The following is a 24,968-nucleotide window of genomic DNA, read 5'->3' as shown; positions in this document are numbered from 1 at the left end:
TGAATGCCCTCTCTTTTTAAATTGGTTATCAAATCTATTTGCATACACGGCTTCCAGTAGGAAGGATTAACTATCATTTCAACCACAATCTTGACATTCATATCCAAGAATACACACAATGTAATTAAATATGTTAGAATCTGAAGGAAATAGTTTATCAGGCTAGGAAAAAAGAAGAAAGAATCCACGTAGTTCCTAATCCACACTCTTTTTCCTCCACTCTATCTAAAGCCTCGTTAAGGAAATATATGTTTTTTGTCCTGCTCGTAGTGCCGCTTAGCAAATTAAACTTTAGGTTTTGAACCTTTGGAAGATAAAGTCAAATTGAAATGTCTGTTATTCATATGTAAAACAGTTGATTGTAAATAAAAAAAGTTGTAAAAATTTTGGTTTATGAAACTTAAGTAATTTATATCAGTGCATATTAATGAAAATTAGAAAAATATAATAGAAATATATATGAAATATATATTATACAAAATTAACGATATTCTTTTCATTCTGCCTTTTGGAAAGAACCAAATCAGCATTTATAATTTGAATTACGGCCTTCGAACGCCCTGTGCTTATGTTTAAATTCATAACCTCATACCGATCGGATTAAATTGGAATTCATTGTTTGCTAGCGTAATCAAGGCCTTCGCTTCTAACCACCACCCAAATAACTCGAAACCTTGGAGATAGTCATACATATCGATTTCTGTTAGTCTAAAAACCATTAAATATTCCACGTGTGCATTGTTTAGTATTTTGAAATTGATTTGCGACGTCCTTTTCAATTCGCAGATATGCAGCAGATGGCGAGGAGCAACCCGTTCTGGAATCAATGCGTGATTACCTAATCACCACAATACAAAAGACTTTCGACGTGGGCTATGAACAAGGGGATAAATTATATCAAGAACTTTTACAATGTACTAGGAATAAGAATTTGGTAAGTTTGAAACTCTGCTTGAATAAATTCTCTTTATATGGTTGAAAGGGCTAGAATTTCTGTTGAAATCTTATTCATCCCAATGGAATTCGGTGTTAAAGAAATAGAAGTATGAAGTTGTTGAAATTTTTAGATTTGTTCCCTTCAATCTTTCTTATGCTGACATTTACTCGCACATGTTCAATTTGACTTTCAATATATTCTTACCAATGACTGCTTATAAAAATTAGGTGAGGCAAATTATGGTAAAAAATATCACTCAATGCAATAAGGTGTTACCGTGGAATTTTACTACATGCTTGAATTCTAAACTTTACTCCATATTAACACAATCTTTCAGTTTTCTTGCACTATGGCCTACTCGGCTGCTTTTCTGCGAGGGTGGGTTCTACTACTTAGCATAGGTGGCAATAGAATAGTGACCATTTTTGAAAATGCCAAGTGGTGGAAGCCATCTCTCAACCAAATTGTCCATTAGTTCGAAATGACATCATGTGAAAGTATCCTGGTGTAGCATCATTGGTTAAAATGGACTTAATCTTGGATTGGTTGCATACATTTAGCCTTGCTAAGTCGCCGAAACCCACAAAGTCAAAGTCATTATACCTATCGTTCATAGATCCACTAATAGAATGGATCACATCCTAGGCATTCTGATATGCAAACATATGCCTCGATCATCACTCCACCTAATAGCCCCTAGAGATTTCTCGTTTCTTTATCAAACATAGTGGAAGAAGAATGGAAATAGGACAGCGTTTTTCAATTACGCCATTATCATTCTGATTGCTTCGTATAAGGAATGAAAATTATGTCGAAAAGCGTGGCACGGGGTGAAAATTATACAAGTCTGGAGTAAAAATGACGCGGGTCTCATTATTGTCCAATTTTATATTCAAGTTTTTATTTCTGGCCCCTTAGAAGACTTCGGGCCCGGGGAATCCCCCCTTTCCACCTCTCCCTCGTCAGGCCTGCCACAGCTATATGTTTTACGGATCCAAATATCAATATCATGCATTCTCGGTGCTACTAGCGAAGAAAGTAAAGAAATTCAGTGGTCTGTTTCCGTCATTAGTAACTATTCCCAAAATACTGAACTATTAGCGAGGTATTTCAATATCTGGTACATCCAGTGAATCCATATTATTTACGCTGTCTTACCAGAGCAGAGCAATCGACTTATATTATTGTTGGATATATTGCTTCCACGTTAAATTCAAATCGACGTGTCCTGTTTTTCACGTTCCTGCCAAACGTGGGCTACCCAGTCTATTATTATGCTCTTTAATTTGGATCCACTTTCTCTTTACCTCGAGCGAGTTAGTTTTTTTCACATCTCTATATTGATCTTTTAACTCCTTTGGCGCGGCAGGCCTTCTATGTGCTGGTGGACGGCAGAAATTGCCGACCTACGGAAGGAGTGTCATAAGCTCCGCCGTTTGACACAACATTTGCATGCCAACGGGAAGGCATGTGCCATAAAGGCACAATATAGGTCAGGAAAAAGAAGACTCCGCAGCGCTATAAATAAAAGCAAAGCTCGCGGCTGGCAGAATCTTGTTAACGAGGTCAATGAGGACCCGTGGGGACTTGGCTATAAGCTTGTCACCCGGAACTGCATACTGAGCACCGACCGCATTCTTCCCCAGACACCCCCCCCCCCACTACGGGCTGATGTAAATAGCGCGGAAAGCGTCGTGGATTGCCCCCTTTCACAATGAGAGAGCTCGAAGAAGCGGTTCTCACTATGAAAAACAGGAAGGCGCCAGGTCCTGATGGCATCCCGGCGGAAGTTTACAAACTGGTGTTCCGCCAACGGCCAGAATTGCTGCTTGAAGTGTTCAACGCCTGTTTGAAGGCGGGCATTTTTCCTTGTCGCTGGAAAATGGCCAGACTCGCGTTGATCAGTAAGGGTAAAGGAGACCCGGAGCTCCCATCTGCATACCGACCGCTGTGTATGCTTGACACTTCCGGAAAAGTGCTCGAGAAATTCATCAGAGGTAGACTCGCTGAAGCGATCCGTGCTGCCGGGGACTTATCCGCAAGACAGTTCGGTTTTAGAACAGGGAAATCTACAGTGGATGCTGTTATGGAGGTCGTAGATGCGGTTAATCGAGCCGAGGCACACAGTCACCGATCTCGACCGATCCTCATAATGTTTGAAATAAGAAATGCCTTCAATTCCGTAAGATGGATAGACATGCTGGGCACACTAGAGAACTCCTTTCACGTGCCAAGCTATCTCTTGCGGGTATTGAGGGATTATCTGAAAGACCGCTCCCTGCTCTATGAGACGCTAGAGGGCCAAAGGAGGATGGAAATCACGTCGGGAGTAGCACAGGGATCCATCCTAGAGCCGGACCTCTGGAACGCTTCCTACGATAGTCTGCTGAGACTCAACTCGCGCCTGGTCGGTTATGTTGCCGGACGCACTGCTGAACAGGCGCAAAGCAGACTTGAGGTGTTGATGTGACGGGTAAGCGAATGGATGACTACTCACGGTTTCAACCTTGCGTTGGAAAAAATCGAAGTAGTCATCCTGACTAGAAGGAGAATCCCGACCCTGCGTCCCATATCGATCGGTGAGTTGACTATAGAGTCAAAACCAGCGATTAAATACCTTGGTTTAATGCTCGACTCGAAGATGAACTTCTTCGAGTAAATCAGAGCAGCAGCGGACAGGGCTGCAGCTGGAGTCGCAGCCTTGAGCCGGCTAATAGCGAATGTCGGGGGCCCTATGTCAACTAGGAGACGTCTCCTCATGGGAGCAACGCAGTCGGTTCTTCTCTATGGCGCGGAGGTATGGGCTGATGCCCTTGACAAGAAGGTGCATCGTAAACGCCTCGCTCAAGTGCATAGGCGGGGAGCTTTGCGCGTGGCGTCTGCTTATCGCACCGTCTCCGAACCGGCTGTGATGGTGATCGCGGGAGTGATCCCCGTTGCCCTCCTTGCCAATGAGCGCAAAACTATCTACCGTCGTAAGGGCGAAAACTTAAGAGAGGTGGTTGCCCGTGAAGAATGTCAACGCATTCTTACCGAGAGCAGCTTTCTTCGCAAAATGACCGAAGGGGCAGGTGGACTGCGCGGCTCATCAACAAATTAGACCCGTGGTTGGACAGAAAGCACGGTGAGATTGATTACTTCCTTACGCAACTTCTAAATGGGCATGGAGGTTTTTAGTCTTACCTGCACAGGATTGGGAAGGCGCGATCTCCTGAGTATGTGTTCTGCAATGGAGTGACGGACGAGGAGAGGTGGGACGGCCTTCGCCAGCAGCTTTATGCAGAGACAGGGGAGCTCTCTCCAGACAACATTGTTAGAGAGATGCTGAAGAGCGCTGGCAGCTAGAATCGTATTGCACATTATGTTCGGGCTCTTCTTATCGCGAAGAAGATTGAACTCGACCGGCGGAGGAATCGGACGGTAAGGGGTTCCCTGAACTAACAACAACTCCCTTCCTTCCCTCCCATCCCGTTGGTGAAAGAAATTCCCTAACTTGAAGGCTCCCAAAGCTGCGAGAGCGGGAGGGCTAGCCCGAAGTAATGTGTCAAACGGTTCCATGCTAGTTCTCTGATGACAGGGAGATGTTTAGTTAATAGTCCGCCAGCGTGCTGTTGCGGGGGTCCAACACTCTGGGCGTAAACGCATTCACCTACCCTACTCCCAAAAAAAGTTCCTTTGCACAGGCTCCGGTTTCAGCCAACTAAGTCCACAGTACTCGGTTGAGGAATATCATTGCCATTTCCCTTTGTTTTATCAAATCCAAGTTTGATCATAATACTTTCTCCTTCTCTGGCGTTCCTTCAGAAGTTTGTCCGATACTAGTAGAAATCATTCAGGTTGCTTTCTTGATTATTTTGTTGCACCTCCAAGGAATCACGGTACGATGAGTGTAAATTATTTTAACCAAATGGAAGTCACTCTACTTTCAATATGATTCGATGCTCTTGTAGTCCAGGAATGTGATATCGTTTGATATTTGTCAAGTCCTCGCGGTTTCGGAATCTTAGCAATTGAGTTTCCGTCAGCGTGCATTATATTACCATGCAACCCTATATCGGTTGGGTATGCCTTCATTTAGGATTTGTTCATAGCGTGCTACGCCACTAATTTATCGCAACATCTCCATCTCCGTTATGGCGAAACGCCGTTCATTCCCTTTGGTAGTCGACCTGGGTCAGAGCCATAAGGAGCAACTAGGCGGACGACATTGCGGTAAATTTTAGATTTGAGACATTAGTTGATGCGTCGATTACGAAGAGTGCCAGCTATAGAATGTTATTTTATCTAAGTTGCGCTGGTACGTGAAGTAATTTAATTGCGCAAATCACCATTGGTTGATAGCGTTGATTCGAAATTAAATAGTGCAATTTTGGACAGAATGCTGTCATTGATAGGGATAATATCTGTTTCACTGGGATGCAAGTTTTGTCGTTATGCGGTTATGGGAGTAAAAAAAATAAAAAGTAATCAAAGAATATTCTTCTTTAAAACTAATTAACTTTATTCAAGTTCTAAATTAATGACAATCGACTTTGTTCAAGTTCGAATCCTTTTTTTCGCGAGTAATACGCTTACCGACTTTAGAAAAACGACTGGGGGGCAATCTATGTAATCATTTTACTTTTATACATTTTCAAATTGCAATTGTAATCTAAGACCAAGAATTTCCGCGGATGGGTAAATGCAAAACTGCAACGTAGCGTCTGGCAGATTTCCGTTGTTGGAATTTTCTCATGAAATTTCAGCAACGTTTGCATTTACTTGTTGTAGAATATTTCTTATTTGTTCGGAATTTGGAATATTATACATAACTTCCCTCCCCTTATAAAAAGAATTCTCCTGAATTCTAACAATTTTCGAAATATCTTTTTCCAAATTTTCAAAATTATTTGACATGTTTTTATGTTTTCGTAAAATGGCAAGTATGACGAAAATTACAATTGTTAAAATGGTAATAACAATAAAAATACTTGAAAAATTTATATAATTAAGACTTTTGTGAAATTTTGTAAGTTTTATTTCTTCTAAGTTCTCGAAATTTTTGAAATCAATATTTTCAAATTTAAGATTTTCTGTAAAATTATTAGCTTCTTCGTCTGTGTAAAAGAATCTATCTATGAATTTCATATTTCTGTTACTCAGAGTTTCGTTCAGTATTTTAATAGAACAATTATTTACATTTAGCATAAAATTTCCATTAAGTTTGATTTTTCTGTCATCGCACATATTTACTATTTCGTGATTGCACATATTTTTACATAATATGGTAGTTTCATCTATTTTCCTTACCGTTGGTTGTTTGTTTACAATTAATTTGCAGTTATTATTCGTTATACAGTTGTTTAATGGTTTTAATTCTCTTTCGTATTGAATATTTCCATTGAATTCATATTTTGTTTCATTTATTTCTAAGATGTATATATCTTCCAAAACAATTTCTAAATTTGATTCTGTAGGCATTGGAGTAATGAGTTTATAGTTTACAATTTTGTATAAATCTGGGACTTTGATTGCGATTACTATCGTATTTTTGTCATGTTCAAGAAGTCCTGTCCTTACGTTTTTCAGTTTGTAAAAGTCCAAATTCATTGTCTTAATTTCGTCCGTTGTAAGCATACTTGGATGAACAATTCCCAACCGTACTAAAGCGATATTGTCTATAATTTGATTTAGTTTTTCTTTGAGCATTTCTATTTTAAGCATTTGGTCTAATCTAAGTTGCTGGGAAAATAAACGTTTCTCGTGTTCGGTTAACATTTGGTAAGTTTTGGTTATACGATTTCTGTCGGATTCTACAATATTTTTGAAATTAGTGATCGTTTCGTTAAAGTATGAATTTATTTGGATTTGTTTATTAACGTTGGCTGCCAAATTGCCCTGATTTTCCGTAATTACGCCCATGTGACTAATTATTTCTTCCCTGTCATTATCGTCCATTGTGCCAAACAACCATTTATGGGCAGTTCCTACAATGTTTAATAATCCTCTTTTTGGTCTACTTTTGGGTTCTATACTTGTTAATTTTGCTTTGAGATTCTCTCATTCATTTTGTATAACAGAATCCTGAATGCCTAATTTTACAATGTTTTGTTCAATTCCATCCACAGTTAATTTAATTTCTTGTATGTTAATAACATGCAGTATCGTCTTTGAACCAGTTATAATTTCCGTCTGTCCAATGTTGATGGTTGTATATCCGTTGTTAGTCGTTATGGGTTGTAAAGTCAGAGTTGCTGTTGCTATTTGTACAAAGGATGCCACGAATAGTAGGAATATGATTGGTTTTCCCTAGGTAAATGGTTAATTTGTTATTAGTTTTGGTAATTGTGTATAAAAAAAAATTTCAAGACATTAGTTTCCCCTCAAGTATCTCTAACAAAATTTTCTTTCTAAGATATGGGATGTTTGTCTGAGAGAAGGTTATGTCCTTATTCTTAGCTATATTTTCTGCGAATAAACAGGTGAAAACTCCGCAATCATTGCTGTTATCTTGCTGTGGAGCATCGGATATAGTTTGTTTGATGAAAGGTGTGTCTAAAGGTTTGTTACGTTTATCTATAGATTCGTCATTTAGATATTTTTCCAAAGCGTTTAAAACTTCTGGGTTTGGTTCACCCATTGAATCATAATATTTAATGCTTTTATTTTTAAAGTCGATTACTGCTAAGGACCAATGTACCTGGTTTACATGTATCGGTATTAAAATTATGTCGTAGGAGAAAATGTCTACCTTCCTTGTATATCTTCTCACTGCTTTATATCCCATCTGTAAAAGTCGAGTCATGAAAAAGGTATTGAATGCGTAAGCTTTTGGGGTGTCTTCTGGGTTTTCTTGACTACTCCTTTCTGTTATTAAGTTCAGATAAAAATTTATAATATTGTCATTGAGCCATTTTCCTTCTGACAATGTGGTAATATCACGTCTAGTTATATCTAAATGGAATTTTGAAATAAGGACTTCATCTTGAGATATGCCATTTAGTGCCGAATTTATTTTGGATTCCTGCTCTTCAGTAAACTCCAAAATATTTTCTGATAAATCGTCTTCCTTTTCCTCAGAAACGTCCATAAATTTAGGCGGCCTTTTAATGTTTGACAGATGTACATTGTGTAATTTTGCCTTTCGATATTTGGCTCTTTCTTTATGTCTCACGGCCTTGTAGTTTTTTATGAAGCCTGTTGTTCGTGTTTCCTCGTAGTTTTCTCTCTTTTCGTTTAACTTGGTTATGATTTTTTTCTTCGTATTATTCAAATTTTCTCTGATTTTTTTAAAATCAACTTGATGCCTCTGAACTTCATTTGGTGTATGTTTTATCGTAGAGTGGTAACGATCATTATAATTTCTGACAGCTTGCTGCAAAAGTCTCCTTGGTGAAACTTTTGGTTTGCCTAATGCAAGGATTCTAAATTTCTCGGCCACTGTATTGTGAAGTCTTTCCACTTCAGCGATTCCTGTGTGACTATGTGGTTTTGTTATATGGAGTGTCACACCTTCGGATTCAAGAAATTCTTTCACTTGAACTGCATTTAATTCGTTTCCAGCAACAATTTTGCTTGGTTTGCCTATTTTGGCGAAGTGATCTTCCAGTTTTTCTATTATTGTTATGTGGTTCCTGTCATTTAAATAGTATGCTGTTCCAAATTTAGAAAATCTGTCTATGACAGTCATGAAAGTATGTTTCATAATGAAATATATATCTACTTGGATGATTTGATTTATATCGCTCGGGGTTTCTGAAAATTCGAATTTAGGCTTGATTGGTTTTCTGTCATATTTGACTTGTTGACATACGTCGCATTGATTTATTACGACATGGATAATATCGAGTAGTTTAGGATAATAAATTTTGTTCTTTAGACTATGAAATGTCTCCTGAATACCCGAATGAAGGCTTTCCCTCACATGATAAAATGATATTTGTTTTACAGCCTCTGTTTCCGTAAGAATGTCTTGTGCTCTGTAAGAACATCTGATAAATTTGATGGTGCTATCGTTGGAGAACATTTGTCTCAGTTTTTCTTGGACAATGTTATATTTCGTGTCCGCAATTTCCGAATAGATTCCCGTGGTGCCTCTTTTAATGTATTTCCTGAAAATCTCCCCTAGGTTCTCAAAGTCATATTCAGCTATGTAAATTATTCGCTTATTGTGAATGATTTCTAGCTCTATTGTTTTGTTATTTGTAAGGATGATCTGAGTGCGGTATTTATTCACGATCTCTTCCTTAATTGGAATGTGGTCTAGCAATTCTTCTTGTGCAGAATGGATTGTAGCCATAGTTGCAACTTCATCGTCTTCGATATTAAACAAGTTACCTAGTGTAGATTCTGAGTGATTTTCGACTTTAGATGTTTCTTCATTCAGATTTTGATCTTCTTCTGCATGTTTTATTCGGCTTAGAAAGTCAGCAACGCGATTTTCTTTGCCTTTGAGATATTCAATTGTAAACTGATATTCACCAAGTCTAAGAAGCCATCTTTGATGCTGTGGGGAAATATCTTTACCCCTATACTTAGCGTGCAAGTACTTGATCGGTTGATGATCAGTGAGTATGGTAAATTTATTACCATAAAGGTAAGGCCTAAAATATTTTACGGCCCAAAATATAGCAAGGAATTCTTTGTCCGTTGCCGAATAGTTACATTCATGTTTATTTAAGGTCCTTGAGGCAAAACAAACTGGGTGTCCTTCTTGCGAGAGCACCGCTCCGATTGCATATCCAGATGCATCAGTAGTAAGTTGAAATGGTTTTTGGAAATCCGGAAAACGTAATATAGGATGAGTACTTATTAATGTTTTCAATTTTTCGAAGGCTTCAATATACGTCGGGTCTTTAGTATTTATTTTATTGCCCTTTTTCAGGTATTTTGTAATTGGTTGAGCTACCTTCGCATAATCGCGTATAAACTTTCGGTAGAAGCCTGTTAACCCTATGAAGCTTCTAATCTGTCTTTCGGTTTTTGGTAATTTTAGTTGTTCAATAACTTTAATTTTATCCGGATTCGGCTTCAATCCTTCTTTAGTTATTACATGTCCTAAGAAGCTCGTTTCCTTTCTCAGGAAATTGCACTTGTCGATTTGAATTTTGAGCTGGTTTGCTTCCAAAGCTCGAAAGATATCTGTCAAGGATTTAATATGTTCCTGTAATGAAGTACTGAATATAAGTACGTCATCCAGGTAAACTACACAAGTTTTATTGATGTAGTCTCGTAGTACATCATTCATGAGACGCTGAAATGTTGCCGGGGCGTTTTTCAGCCCAAATGGCATCCTACAAAATTCGTATAACCCATGAGGTGTTACGAAGGCGGTTTTGTGACGATCTTCCTTTTTGACTAGTATCTGGTGATATCCCTTCGCCAGGTCTATTGTCGAAAAATATTGGGCCCTTCCGAGTTTATCCAACAAGGAATCCATATTGGGCAGAGGGAATTTATCGTCAATAGTTATTTCGTTGAGGCGGCGATAGTCTACGACTAATCTAAATTTTTGTTGTCCTGAATTATCTTGCTTTTTCGGGACAACAATAAGAGGACTTGAATATTTAGAGGAACTCTTTTGAATTATTCCTTGGGCCTCCATTTCACGAATTTGCCTACGAACTTCCTCTTCGTGTTTGGGTGGATACCTGTACAACTTCGAGTTGATTTGCTCGTCCGTGATTGTTTTAATTTCGTGTTTTACGGTATGAGTACTTGTTAGCTTATCACCTTCTTTGAAAAATAGGTGATCAAACCTTTTTACAAGTTTCACGATTGCAGGATATTCTTCCTTATTTAAGTGGTTTAGATTTAGATGTTGTAGATAGTTATTGTCTATATGTTCCAGTTGAAATATTTGGTTAGTTGGTGAAGGGTTATTTAGGAATTTAATGACTTGGTTATTTAAAGTTATAGTGTTTGTTTCAAAGTCGATAATTGTGTTTAGGGCATTTAATAAATCTGCACCAATTAAAAATTGATATTTTCTCCTTTTCAGAGATTTTACTTTCCATCTGATTTTAGCTCCAAACGGTAATTTAAATTCCGCAGGTGCTCGTGTTTGAATTTCGTATTCAATCACATCTTTTCCAGTAATAGTGGAAAAATAAATTGGTTCAATTTTAACACATTTAAAATCTTTGACGTTTTCGTCTACAAGACTAAATGATGAACCTGTATCTATGAGTGCAATATATTTGTTGTTATTTAAAGAAATTTGAATAAGGGGTAAACTTTCCGAGGCTAGTTGATAAAAAAATTTGAGTTTATTTCACGGCGGGTGTCCTCCGTATCCGCAATATTATTGTTTTCTCGATTATTTTGCCATGGTTCACTTTCATTTCGAGTATTAGATTGAATATTTTCAATTTCCATAGGCTCTTCTTGATTTTGCCTATACCTGTCTGATCTACGCTGAAACGAGTTACCATTGTTATACTGTTTAAATTGATTGCTATTATTATTCCATTTCCCTGAATTCTGTCTAATTTGGTGGGAATTTTGGGTTTCAGAGTTTTGATTTTTTGATCGATTATTGTCTGAATTGTTAGTATGATTATGATTTCGTTGCCTACCACTTTCATTGTCGTTATGTCTGTGCGGTCTTGATTGTGTGTCTGTATTTGTTTCCTGATAGTTCCCATTTCGAAAATTTTTTTTGGTTTTATTTTTATTTTGATAATAATTAGATGTTTGCCTTCTAAATTCAGGTCTAATGCATTCAACTTCATATCTCCGCAACCTAAGAATGCCTATAATTTTATCAATATCACTTTCATAAAAAATTTTATCTAATACGACCCCCTGAGTCATTTCTTTTACCGTATTCACTAAAATCGAATTCACGTTTCCTAAATCTATTCCTGACCTATCTTTATAATATATTATTAATTCATCCGTTTTGTATTTTATCTGTTGAATTTGTTCGGCTAATTCATCAATGGAACTAACTTTGAGGTTTGAGATCCTTCTATAGATGTCTACAGGTTCTGTATCCGGTCTATAACGTAGTTTAAGTTGCGTTTTAATCAGGTTCCAATTATCTGGCTCTGGAATGTTGATTACAGTATCCTTTGCCTCTCCCTGGATCTTCTCGTAAAAAATAGCTCGAACTGCAGCTTTCCGCACGTCTTCGTTAGCTATTCCGTTTAGGTAAAATTCTACATTGCTAACAAAGCTATTAATGGTTACTTCTCCTTTTCCTGAGAAGCTGCTCATATACTTAATTTCTCTGAGCACTTTTTCCCTATGCTCATTTGTTGCTTGCTGTAAGTTTAATTGTTGGAGGGCCGCAGCCAATTGTTGTACTTGTTGCTCCCTCTCCTGAACTCGTTGTTGGAGTTCTCGAAAAGCATTTTCCATACTGAACTCGTCAATTAATTTGCGGCTGATATTAAATATTTCACCTCTCTTCCCTTTTCTCTCCACTTTTAAGGAATGTACTCTAATCTACCTTACTTTCTACTACCTTGAATTTTCTGCAATTTTTTTTTTTTTTTTTATAATTTGGTCCTTGGTCACTCACTGTCTCTCACAATTTTTCTTTTTTTCACTGTTTGTCAAAGTATTTCACTGTTTATCACAATTTTTCACTGTGTTTTCTTTCTATTCACTTATTAGTTTAATTTCACTATAACCAGATTTCTCTTTGCCAGCCTCAGCAGAGAGTTTAAGCAGCCTATTATGGCTTATCCTTTCGGACTTGGCCGCTCTGGTTTTATAAAATTTTTGATTAATTTTATTAATGTTCGCGTCGCGAAGCCCGTTTATTATCGATTAACCTTTTCGGTTTTTCGATTTAATTAGTTATGCACTAATTACAGACACGACACTTAAACACCGGGTTTACCGACTGCGCCAGTTTTGTCGTTATGCGGTTATGGGAGTAAAAAAAATAAAAAGTAATCAAAGAATATTCTTCTTTAAAACTAATTAACTTTATTCAAGTTCTAAATTAATGACAATCGACTTTGTTCAAGTTCGAATCCTTTTTTTCGCGAGTAATACGCTTACCGACTTTAGAAAAACGACTGGGGGGCAATCTATGTAATCATTTTACTTTTATACATTTTCAAATTGCAATTGTAATCTAAGACCAAGAATTTCCGCGGATGGGTAAATGCAAAACTGCAACGTAGCGTCTGGCAGATTTCCGTTGTTGGAATTTTCTCATGAAATTTCAGCAACGTTTGCATTTACTTGTTGTAGAATATTTCTTATTTGTTCGGAATTTGGAATATTATACATAACTTGCATCATCAAAAACTCTGTTCGATTCGTATTCAGTGAAACAATCAGTCGTCCTTTGAACTAGATGATTGAGATCGGCTCTGTTTATGTAAGACGCTGGACATTGATAGTCTAGCGGAGTGCCCAGAGGTCTCTTTTTCGGTGAGCACCAACATAATCACGAAGCGTCTTTGATATACCTCCTACACTTCGAAATGTACTCTTGGGATCGCAATAGAACAATTTAACCCAGCGCGATATATCCTTCTGTCACTAGGTATTGTTCGAATGCATGACAGATTATTTTGTGTGAACAATTCGGACGGTGATTCGAAAATTGTGCTGGATTGCCTTTCTTTTGCCATATTGGAACGACAGTGCTGTCTTGCCAATCAGGTGGTTTTCTATTTTTCTTAATAACGAGATTGAAAGATTCACTATTGGGTTGGAGTTCTCGCTTTCTAGAGATCAATTGCGCTGTCGCCATGCCATGTTGCTTTCTCCAATTTCATTTGTTTATTTTATTTGCTCGAAGTATTGTGTGTGAACTTCATCGCCGAGAGACTTCTTCTTAGGAATCTTCGTTTTTTTATCGTCACTTCAAAGCCAATTCTCTTGTCTGATAAACCTCGTACCAGGCTTGGTGACCCAAAGGGGTGTATTTTCACTTAACTGATTTCATGTCTCCTCCAAGTTCTTCATGGTCGACATTCACGGAAATGAGATAACTTCTTTTCTTTTCTCGAAATTCGCTACCGTCTAATTCGCGATGGGCCAAACACTTTGTTGTCAATGACGGTCAGAAAATGACTCTTGTCTTATGAGAATATAGTCAATTTGATTTCACTGTCCGTCTTGTAAAAGGTAGCAGGGTGAGATTTTCAATAAAGCATGAGGTCGTTAGTGTCGGTAAACAGGCTTTCACCACTATAGCACCGCTTAACGTTTTCTTTTTAGCCGACACTAGGTCAACCGCAATCCCCTACAGGACGTTACCGGTGTATGTCTCGACATCAGCGCGACCGCGTCAAAAACTCTTGCTGATTGTTTGATCTGCCCTGTCAATTTAGATTTAGCACTTTTTCAAGGCTTTTTAATTATCGGGCAGTTGTTTTTTTCGTGGCGACATTAAATTTGTTTTCTTGGTTGGTCTCTTCCGGGATCTGTCACCGAGAGAGATAAGTGGGATTAAGCATAGTGCTTGTAACTATAGCCTTACTATACTTTTCTTTAGCTGATCTGAGTATTTCGTTTTTATTAACAACACCAGCGATGATAGTGAAAATAAAAATTCAAAACATTTTCCTTTTGCTTTACTCAAAATTTTATTTCCTGCTATATATGCAAATGATGGTGACTATTTGTTGCCTTTTTCAGTGATTTCATAAAAGATAAATAAAAAATGTTGTTGCCAGGTTTTGATATCCAAGTTTCCAATGCAAAGTTCTCCAATGGTGTACTGTTGTACAATGCAAAAGTATTTTTACTTCAATTCAAGATTCGTGGTTACTAACAAAACACTGTAAACGTACATTTCTAATGTCTACACAACTACCAACTCCAATTGCAGGTTACAGGTTCTTTTTTGCTATATATTGTATCATCTTCATCTCATCTCTGAAAAGAGGCCCTTAACATTCCTATCATCAAGAGCGAAAATTCTTGACTAGCTGTGAACTACCGTCCCATCTCTCTCCTTTTATCTTGCTCCAAAATCCTCGAGAGATACTTCTTCGACTGGTTGATCGCGCATTTCGGTCACTTCATTGTGAAAGGACGGCATGGTTACGTGAAACACCGATCTACTACTTAAACCTTTTGCTCTTTACCAACTTCGTTACTAAAAGCCTTAATTCACGACAGAAGGTATTATTTCTATCGATTTCGCCAAAGCCTTTGAGACCGTTGACCACAATATTCTTTTCTCCAAATTCTCTCTACTCAACTTTCCCCCTCAATCATCTCTTGGATTTCCTACTATGTCCCTTGTGTCGTTCCTACAAAGGGTTTTTTTCATGGACACTCATCCTTACTTCTTTCAATCCCCTGGTGCCCCCTAAGGTTCTGTACTTGGCCCCCTACTATTCTTGTTTTTTATCAATGACCTCTCCTCCATCCTCACCTGTCCATGTTTGTTGTACTTTAACGACCTTAGATTATTTGTCTCTATTTCATCTTCACGGGACTGTGCTCCCTTGCAGTCCAACCTTGACTCTTTGGTCCGTTGGTGCTCGGTTAACAAGCTGGCTCTGAATTTCAGCAAATGCCACTTGATGTGCTATTGACTTAAACCCTCCCCGGCGGACAACTCCTTTTACTACTGACATCCTTTCAAGACCTGGGTGTAGTCTTTGATGACAAACTTCGTTTCAGTTCCCACTTCACTGACATAATCAATCGGCCTTCCAAAATATCTACGTTTCTCCTTTGCTATTACCTCAATTCAGCCCTCCTTAACACTTTTTAACTCCCTTGTTAAAAACGTCCTTGAATATTACTGTGTAGCCTGGTCCTCCTTCCGCTACCGTGATTGTCGCGTTCTTGGAGCTGTACAACGTAAATTCACCCGGACCTCCTTTTTCAAAAAGAACCTTCCCTGGGTGGAGTATCCGTCATGGCTCCACACCCTCAATCTCCCTTTTCTGCAGCAACCCCGCATTTTCGTGTACCCTTTCCAAGCTCTGTAATTGCCTGATAGACTGCTCTCTGCCCACTCCAATATTATTTTCCGCATCGCCTCTCGGAGTACTCGTAGTGTGGACATTTTTGAAGTACTCTTCGCAGAGCTCACACTTACTTTCACTCCCCGATCCTGAGGTTATGCCGATCCTAGAACGCCCTACAGCTTGGGTCCTTTGGTTCAGTGTCCTTACTTAGAAACGCATGTTAAGCTATTTACTTGCTCTTCCCTCTAAGGACAATATTTAACTAGGAATTTACTTCTCTGTATATTGTTTTTTCTGCTCCGCTTTAACTATCATCATATAATAGGTAATATGCTTTGCAAGTGATACGCCTACAACAGCGTGGCGTGGAAAAGATGAACACAAGAATCTATTAAAAATCGGGATTCGAAGCAATAAGCTTCAAAGACGAAAAGACGCCTGATAATGATACTCAAGTCTTAGAAATAGATTTGCTTTGAAAATAATCGCTGACATGACGAGAATATCATGTGTTTTGGAAATTTAGCATGTGCACAAATGTTGTCGATGTGAGATTCGTAAGATCTTTCTTAATAATAATAATAATAATAATCGTTGGCGCAACAATCCATATTGGATCAGGGCCTTGAAGTGTGTTAGAGCACTTCATTCAAAACCGTAACGGTACACTACAGTACACTGTAGGAGGCAATGTGGTCAGCATTGCGCTCGCTCGAGATTATTACCCTGATTTGACTCAGGTACTCATTCACAGCTGAGTCGACTGGTATCCGACGTCGAATCACGATACAAATTCCACTGCCACCAATGAGATTTGAACCGTGACCTTCCGTACGACAGCTTTGTGCTCTAACCACTCAGCTATCCAGATACAGATCTCTTTTAACTTATAAAATCAATGATTGTCCAATTATTCGCCACAAAGCCAGTTGCGATTACCTCATAAATTCCTGCAAAGCGCGATTGTGCTAGGTTTACGTCGGTCCATTACACAAATCTCTAAAACTGCTCTCTGAATGATGTAATGTTCATTTTCTATGCGAAGTATTTCGGTTGATATTCTTCATTTGAACATTCCTTTCTGTTGATCACGTAGAGCAATAACCTGGTAATTGCCATTCTGTTTTTCGTTCAACTACCCTGGCGAGCCAATGTTTACGAGTGCAATATAACCTGAAAATAAGTCTGCAATCTGATGCCGGGGTTTACATCTAATTCCGCTGCTGTCAAGTGATTCCAGTTCCCTTGTTGAGCGACAGGGAAAAGACAAATAGAGAGCCTCATTTAAATTTTGGACTTTGAATATGCAATGTTAAAATTCCCATTATCCTTACAAGCTCATAATCTTTATGCCCAAATCTTTATTTAAATTTCCCGAACACAAGCTCATTTCAGCAGCTTTGTAATTCGTTGTTTGCATACTTTATTTTACCACACATAGATAACATTTAACATCTACCCATATTTAAGTATTATAAGTTCACACCGCTAGCATCCCCACGATGTTTGCTGTAAATTCAAAGATTCATTCCAGAATAATCAAACTGCTAGTCGGTGACTAGTTCACTGGTCAGCAAGATTTATTTGCGGAATTCTAGCCAATTGTACACAACTTTCTAGTTCCAGATTTGAACAATTTGCTCAATACCAATGCTGTAACATTGTCCTAATTTTTCCCTAATTTATATGCAGATAACAGTATTTCGAATACAAGAGAAAGCTGATGGCGAACCCCAAGAACTCGATCAGACAATATTAACGGCCTTATTTAAGTCGCAGCATCTAAGCCCTCCTGAGCAGCTGAGTCTTGCTCTAACGTGGAATCGTGTAGACATTGCTAGAAGCGAAATTTTTGTCTATGGACAAGAATGGCCACCAGGTAAGCTAACTGGAAATTAGAGGTGGAGGAACACATATCATAAGAATCATTTCAATTTCAGGTGCTCTTGATGAAGCAATGATGCAAGCACTAGAGCACGATCGTATCGATTTCGTTAAGTTGCTTTTAGAAAACGGCGTTTCAATGAAGAAATTTCTGACAATACCACGATTAGAAGAATTGTATAATACAAAACATGGACCAGCTAACACATTAGGGTGGGCAGATAACGCCATGAAAGATAATTGACAATGATAACTAAACCCAGTTTTACCCTAATTCCAGATATATTCTTAGAGATGTAAGACCACACATACCAAAGGGATACGTTTACACATTGCACGACATAGGATTAGTCATAAATAAATTAATGGGCGGCGCTTACAGGTAATGTATTCACAAATTAAGTCTATCCAGTTTACAAACCCTTATCACAATTACTGCCATTTGCGGTGGTCACGCCTGTATACCTGCTTTAATAATGGGCAGAATAAATTGTACGTGTGTTGATAGAATTAATTCAAGGGCCATTAACTTTTTATGTCAAGCAGTAATCTCTGTGAAAAAAATCAGGGTTCTGAAGCAGAATGTATTGCTTAGGACATTATCATTATTTTCAGTTAGGAGTGAAGGTAGGGGATAGCATAGTTTGCAACTATTTATTATAAATGGAGTTGGAGAGATAAATCTGTCAAACGGCCTAAAAGTGTCCAATTAAATTTGAATATCTACGTGAATTACCTCCAATTGCTGATTTGATAACTGGCCTACAATTTATATTTATTTACAAAGTATATTAATTCTAAGCTCCACATTCATATACATTGTATTCTTGGTAGTAATAGTGGAGCGGTTCATATTTATAGGAACACAAAATTATGGTGCTGACAAAGTCCATTAAAATCACTTGATGGTTTTTAACTTGGTATTAAATGCCTTTGTTGAATCCACAAACTTATGGTTTTAATATTTCTGAAAACTACTATGAAATAATGTGATCGGCACGTTCTTCAAAATGGTTAATGATAAATAAATTCTTATTAAAATGAGGTTACAGTGTGTCATCCTGCCTGTCACATGTAATTAATTCGTTAATTTTGGATATATTGACAGGGAATTGTAAAGTAAAGTTGCTTCAACACTGAAATTCCAAGCACGTAGCGAATGGGAGGATTTTGGTGCGATGGAAGGGACAGAATTTTGTTACACACAATGCTTTTTCTATTTACGTGTATACTTACATATCCAAAACTACAAGCCATAACACACTTAGAACACACATTTTGCAATTTGATTTCAGTTACAAAATAAGAAACTACCGTAACGAAAATATTAGCCCGACTGAAGTCGAGGAAGCAATAAAACAAATGAAATTGGGGAATGGAACAGGATCTGATGACATGACGCTGAAGTGTGGAAAGTAAAGCGTTAGGGCCAAACACTGTAGCTCAGTGACTTTTCGAATCGGGTTATTGAGGAGGGAAGAACACCATCTGACTGGCAAGGTAGAACAGACTTCCAACATGGAAAAAGAAAGGTGGTCCAGCAGAATGTTCAAATTACCGTCCGATCCAGTTGCTGTCGCACACCATGAAGATTTTTGAACGCAGTCTTGACAACAGCATTCCCGACATCGTTCAAATAACCGTAAATCAAGTAAGGGTTGGGCGGTTGCTCATGGAGGAACACCGTGAAAAGCATCTGTCTCTTTACATTGTATTTCTGGATCTAGAAAAGGCGTTCGAATTTGTATTACATGAACCCATTTGTTATGCTCTGCGGCAACACCTAGTGCCAGAAGAACTCGTGCGCTGGGTTAAATTGCTCTACTACTGTCCGAAAAGTGAAGTTCAAAGTATGGCGAACGTATTAAAACCGCTTCGTATTTTTGGTGGTTTTCTTCAAGGAAATTCCTATTCCTCCCTCCGGTTTGCTCTTGTTATGAACACTGTCACACGGGACATCCAACATCCAATATTTTCCTAGGATCTCATAACAAAGTCGATCTCGAGCAACTTGCCCCAACTGGAATGATTGCTTCATGCGGTCTGCGACTGAATCTGAACTACAAAAGAATTTTTAACAACCAACCTAAAGGAAAGCACTATCACTCTCATTAGCAGCAAGCTGCCGAGAACTGAGCAATGCTATCAACTAAAGGTAAACTGCGCTATAAAATTGCTTCACACTTCTGCTCAGCTTGGTAGAAGTGGCGTTCCATTACCCGCGTTCTTTGTATTCGACGCATCAACAAACCTCTCAAATCCAAAATGCGCCGCAAATTCGTCCGCCCTGCCGGCCTCTATGGTTCTGAGTACTGGCAACTATAAAAGATAATTAACGACGCTTCTCGGTAATGGAAACGAAGATGTTTCATTAGACCAATTTTGTAACAACCCATGAACACACACGATATGGGGTTGCGTTGATCTTTGATAAATTACGGCCTTCTCATCCTAGCACATATTAAAAATCGTTTTTTCCCCTGATATTTTTTGAAATGTCTTGGAAAACCGAACAGTGCTTTGATAATTATAACGATGTGTATTAATTGCGCCGTAACCATCTGTATTAGCCGAAAAATATATTTTCCATTCCTTGTCTTGTGAGCTATTTGATTTTCACTCCTCAAAAAAAGTAATACTCAACATAGAAGGGCTAGATCGAACAAAAGTAAAATTCTTGCAAATCTTCAGGTCTAATGTCTTATCCATGATTTTTGGTTAAAAAAATTAAACATGTTTTTCTCAAAGTAACATTTTAAACATTGTGTTGTGTGTCTTACAACTTCACAAAATTGTGAAAAAAAAGTTGATTTGATTTTATTTGATTGATTTGATTTTTTAAATTTATCCTTCAACCGTCCGTCACATTGTTTCGTTTGCATAAAAAATGTAATTGAGGTAGGGATGATAACCACTTGTTTATTGACCGTAAATATTTTTAAATTTTTGGTTTCCCATCATCCAATTTGGAGGCCTTTACAATACAAGTGGACTACCTCTGTTTTGAAGTAAGTCGGTTTATAAATGCAAACAAACGGCTTCTAGCATCGCGGGCAACGAGGCACCGGGAAACAAAAATCGATACCATCTTCTCGCGGACCACGAACACCGCCTCGACGCACGCCCCGGAACTTCCAACTCAGCTGGCTCGGCCAGACCGCCGGCAGATAAGAATAGTAATAAAATTCGTTTCCTCCTGCCAATCTGTTTGTACAGTTTGACTGCCGGGGCATTGGGTCCAGTCCACCGACAGGTTTAAGTTCCGGCTTAACTGTTCTATCACACACAAGATACTCTTCCACTTAATTAAGGCCTCCAAATTAGAAGGCCACTCTTTCACCATTAAGGAGAAGAAGAAGGCAACCATGACTTAGAAGAATCTCTTCTTATGACTATAATGCTGACGATGTGGCAGCGGAAACCAAGAATTCAGCAAAGCTTACGCTGATTCGCGTCTTAAGACTCTCCATTCCTTGGTCACGGGCACTGGCAATGGTACCAACCCTCAGTTCCGAAGCAGTTACCACCAAAGTCTCAAAACTAAAAACCTTCTTAAATCAACGAATCAATTTGGAGAAACCCAGGGAAGGGGATATCACTCAGAGCTCCAACTGCCAATAATTTTGCTACGTATCTACAAATTGCGGCTACAATCCCAGATGTTTCAAATGCGCGAACCCAACTGCTCCTAAGGATCGCCCTCGGTCGACTCATGGCGCCCTCCAAATGCATAAATTGTGGCCAACTGGGTCACCTAGGCAATTCCTTCAGATGTCCACAAAAGTTCGGATCATTTTAGCGTAAAGAGAGCACTAAGAGGAACCCTCATTCCTACCCTTCTTCGTTCTTCCGCAAAATGCGTATCCGCTAGCCACTTATATCGGGAAATTCAATAGTGTCTCCGATCTCACAATGGACAAACGGGCTCCCGATAAAGAGTCTTGCGCGACAGGAGTGTCCTGCAGCGAAGGAAATGATTATCCCACGGCCAACGTAACAGATGTAATGCTGAATATCCTCTCCTTTCCGAGATCATTAAAATCTTGTCCAGCAAAATTAATGGAGCTATTAGAAAATAAGAAACTTTCATTTCCACTCCCCTGAGGAAAAAAATATCAGAAACAGATTATCCGTGGACCCATTTGGAACTCACAAGTCGCCACTGCTGTTAACAATAAAAAGGCGAGTATCCTTCCTTCCTATGCTCTTTTCCCCCAGCTGACATTGTCAGAATCGGCCCGTTCGCCTCCTTCTTTACCTTCCAATCATCGGGAGCTGACGGTATCTCCAAATTCATCTTACGGAAGTGTGCGCCCGCCACCAGGGACCATCCTGCCATTCTATTGAACATCTGCATGAATAACGGGCATCTCCCTATAATCTGGAGATCAACTCTTCTGATACCTACTCCTAAGAAAAAAGGCTCCGGCGATCTCAAAAATATGAGGCGCATCTTTCTTCTATCCAATATTGGGAGAATTTTCGAACGCATTACTAATCTACCTGAAAGGTGTGACTCCACTGAACAGGCAATTATCTATCTGGAAGAAGACATCCTCAATAACCTGGAAAACAGACAACGCAATGTAGCATGCATCTTGAAAAACCTTGAAAAACCAATCGATTTTAAAGAGGGCCTGTTATACAAGTTAATTCAGACTAATTCCCCTCCCCTTATTTATGATAGAATACTTGTAGATTTGCAATGCACGAGGTGCGATCCTCTTTAAGTCCACCCACCTACTGGCCTATGCTGACGATATCGACATCATGGGAAGAACCCCCCGAGACGTACAAACTGCCTTCATCCAGATCGAGCAGGCGGCGATTGGGGCGAGATCTTGGGCTGCACATCAATGAAGGCGAGACAAAATATATGGTGGCAACGTCAGCACCAAAGACGAATCAACCAACAACATCAAATCGCACTGGTCAAACAGGAAGAATAAGGATAGGAGAATACAACTTTGAGACCGTTGACAATTTCTCCTATCTAGGGTCGAAAATCACAACCGATAATAGCTACGATGATGAAATCCGCGCACGGGTGTTGGCAGCCAACAGAGCCTATTTCAGTTTGCAAAGACTGTTCCGCTCGAAACGTCTCACCATAGTGTCAAAGCTCTTACTGTACAAGACTATGATCTTGCCAGTCCTCATGTATTCCTCGGAAACTTGGGTTCTTAGCAAGAAAAATTGCGAACTCTTGACTGCGTTCGAGGGAAGAATCCTCCGAAGAATTTTTGGCCCCCTACATGAGGATGGACGTGACGAAATCTATGAGCGATACCATGACCATCCGATTGTGGATAAAATCCGGCTCAATAGGTTACGGTGGGCGGGCCACTTAATCCGTATGGATGAGGATGATCCCATCCGGAAAGTCTATAAGGGCAATATCTATGGTAGAAAAAGAAGACGAGGCAGACCCTGCCTAAGATGGAATGATGGCGTAGGTCAGGACGCCAGACAGCTTTTAAGGATATCGAATTGGTGGGCCTCGGCGCAAAACCGGGATGTCTGGAGTTCCTTATTAAGACAGGCCTAGACCGGATACCGGTTGTTGCGCCGTTGATGATGATGACTTGTAGATTTCCTCGCCAACAGAACTTGTCACGTGCGCTTTGATAGACTTCGCTCCATCGAATTCCCTGTGGACTCAGAAGTCCCACAAAGCTTCATCCTAGGCAACAAACTTTTTAAAATCTTGCTCCACGATATACCTCTGCCTCCCGCAAATTTCTTATTAACGCCAGCGGTAGCCCAGACTGACAGGCTGAAGACAATGACCCTCCCGCATCAGAAGGAAACCTCTTCACGGGCGACACCATCCTGTACGTGAGTGCGCCCAGATCCTCCTTAGCCTCTTTCTCTCCCAAATATCTGATCAATAATGCAGCATATTTCAGCCGGTGGACCCTCACAGTAAATTTCCGTAAATCGGAGGTTATTTGCTTTAGAAATCCCAGCGGGAAGTGTCACAGATGCATAGTGCCAGAAAGTAAAAACCTACAACTATGCATTTTCAATCACACTCTCCCACCAAAATCAATATCTAAATACCTGGTAATCTCACTCAACAACGAACTTAAACACAACCACCGCCTTAAACAAGTCGGGAAACCAGAAGCTAGACGCTCAGGTATGAAAGGTTTTGTGTATTTCTTTTATAAAGACATTTGAGTGTGCATTTGTCCCATTAGTATGTAGCACATAATGTATGCATATATTATGTGAAAATATCCACTTTCAAGTGATATTAACATGCAAATTCAGCAGAGAAGCGACAGTTTGACCTAGTATAACTTTGTTAGTAATGAGATTTTCACCAAATTTGACAGAATCATGTTCTATGCTGTAGTCTGCATTGTTGCGAAATTTCGTGATTCTACGGTGAACTTAAGGGGCGTTTTCCTGTCTTGTCCCCCCCCCCCCCACAAAACCTTAAAAACGGGCCCTGTTCACTGCCAATAAAATCCTCTTGTACAGAACCTTAATGCGACCATTTCTGAGTATGGTAGCCCATGTTAGGCTGCCATATCCCCTGATATAGTTGAACCCCTTCAACGCTTCGTAAGGACCATCCTTAAGAAGTGCACGGCCGATTCTGAAATTTCACAAAAATTTTCTCCTCTATGCCTTTTCTAGGATCTGTCCCATAATACCGCATATGATTTAAACTGTCCGCCTCGTTGAGCGAGCGGAGGTACTACGTGTCAGGGCTGGCTCTCCCCTCAATCATCACGCGTCCTCTCCTTTTTTTATCTGTTCTTTTTATCAGAAGTCCTCCCCTCTTTCACAGAGGCTAACTGCGCTTGGTCGATGCTCCGGCAGTCAATCCTCGGGCAAGTGTTGATTTCCCACTTCATTTTATATTACCTAGTCAAATCAAAAGTATTTCTAACGGTGAAGATGAGATCACTTTTGTTAACCTCTTCCCTGCATTAAGGCCACTCCTTTCATAATCTAGGATCTCCACTCTACGTTTCGTCAGTCCCTCAATCTCCAAAACGTAGAAGGGAATATTTAGTACTGTCTTCTATTGTTTCAACAGTTTGTAAAGAATTATGATATCGGGAAGTAAATATATATGTATACTTATACTATTTGTAAGGTTTCGTGTGAAACAAAAGCTTATTAAACTCGGTTCAGTGTCTGTCTGTCCGTCTGTCATACGAGATTTATTCCGAAACCGCTGAAGGTATCGTCAAACTTGGTGACGGTATGTGGTCTGTGAACACGTGCAAGAATATTATGTCGTGTATCAACTG

The 24,968-nt window shown here is 39.2% G+C and overlaps 1 protein-coding gene across 15 annotated transcripts in view; it reads left to right on the top strand.

The window, feature by feature from the left end:
* The window catches only part of LOC119658934 (transient receptor potential cation channel trpm), a 489,577-nt gene that overhangs the window by 384,203 nt on the left and 80,406 nt on the right, over positions 1 to 24,968 (top strand). For all 15 annotated transcript variants that reach the window (XM_038066779.1, XM_038066781.1, XM_038066780.1 and 12 more), the window contains 4 exons: positions 787 to 934; positions 17,506 to 17,692; positions 17,754 to 17,910; positions 17,978 to 18,079. In XM_038066779.1, coding sequence (XP_037922707.1) covers positions 787 to 934; positions 17,506 to 17,692; positions 17,754 to 17,910; positions 17,978 to 18,079 — 594 coding nt within the window. The remainder of the gene's footprint in view (positions 1 to 786; positions 935 to 17,505; positions 17,693 to 17,753; positions 17,911 to 17,977; positions 18,080 to 24,968) is intronic.

This window comes from Hermetia illucens, chromosome 6 (genome assembly GCF_905115235.1).
Source record: "Hermetia illucens chromosome 6, iHerIll2.2.curated.20191125, whole genome shotgun sequence".
Lineage (NCBI taxonomy): Eukaryota > Metazoa > Arthropoda > Insecta > Diptera > Stratiomyidae > Hermetia > Hermetia illucens.
This window is presented reverse-complemented; position numbering and strand designations above follow the sequence as displayed.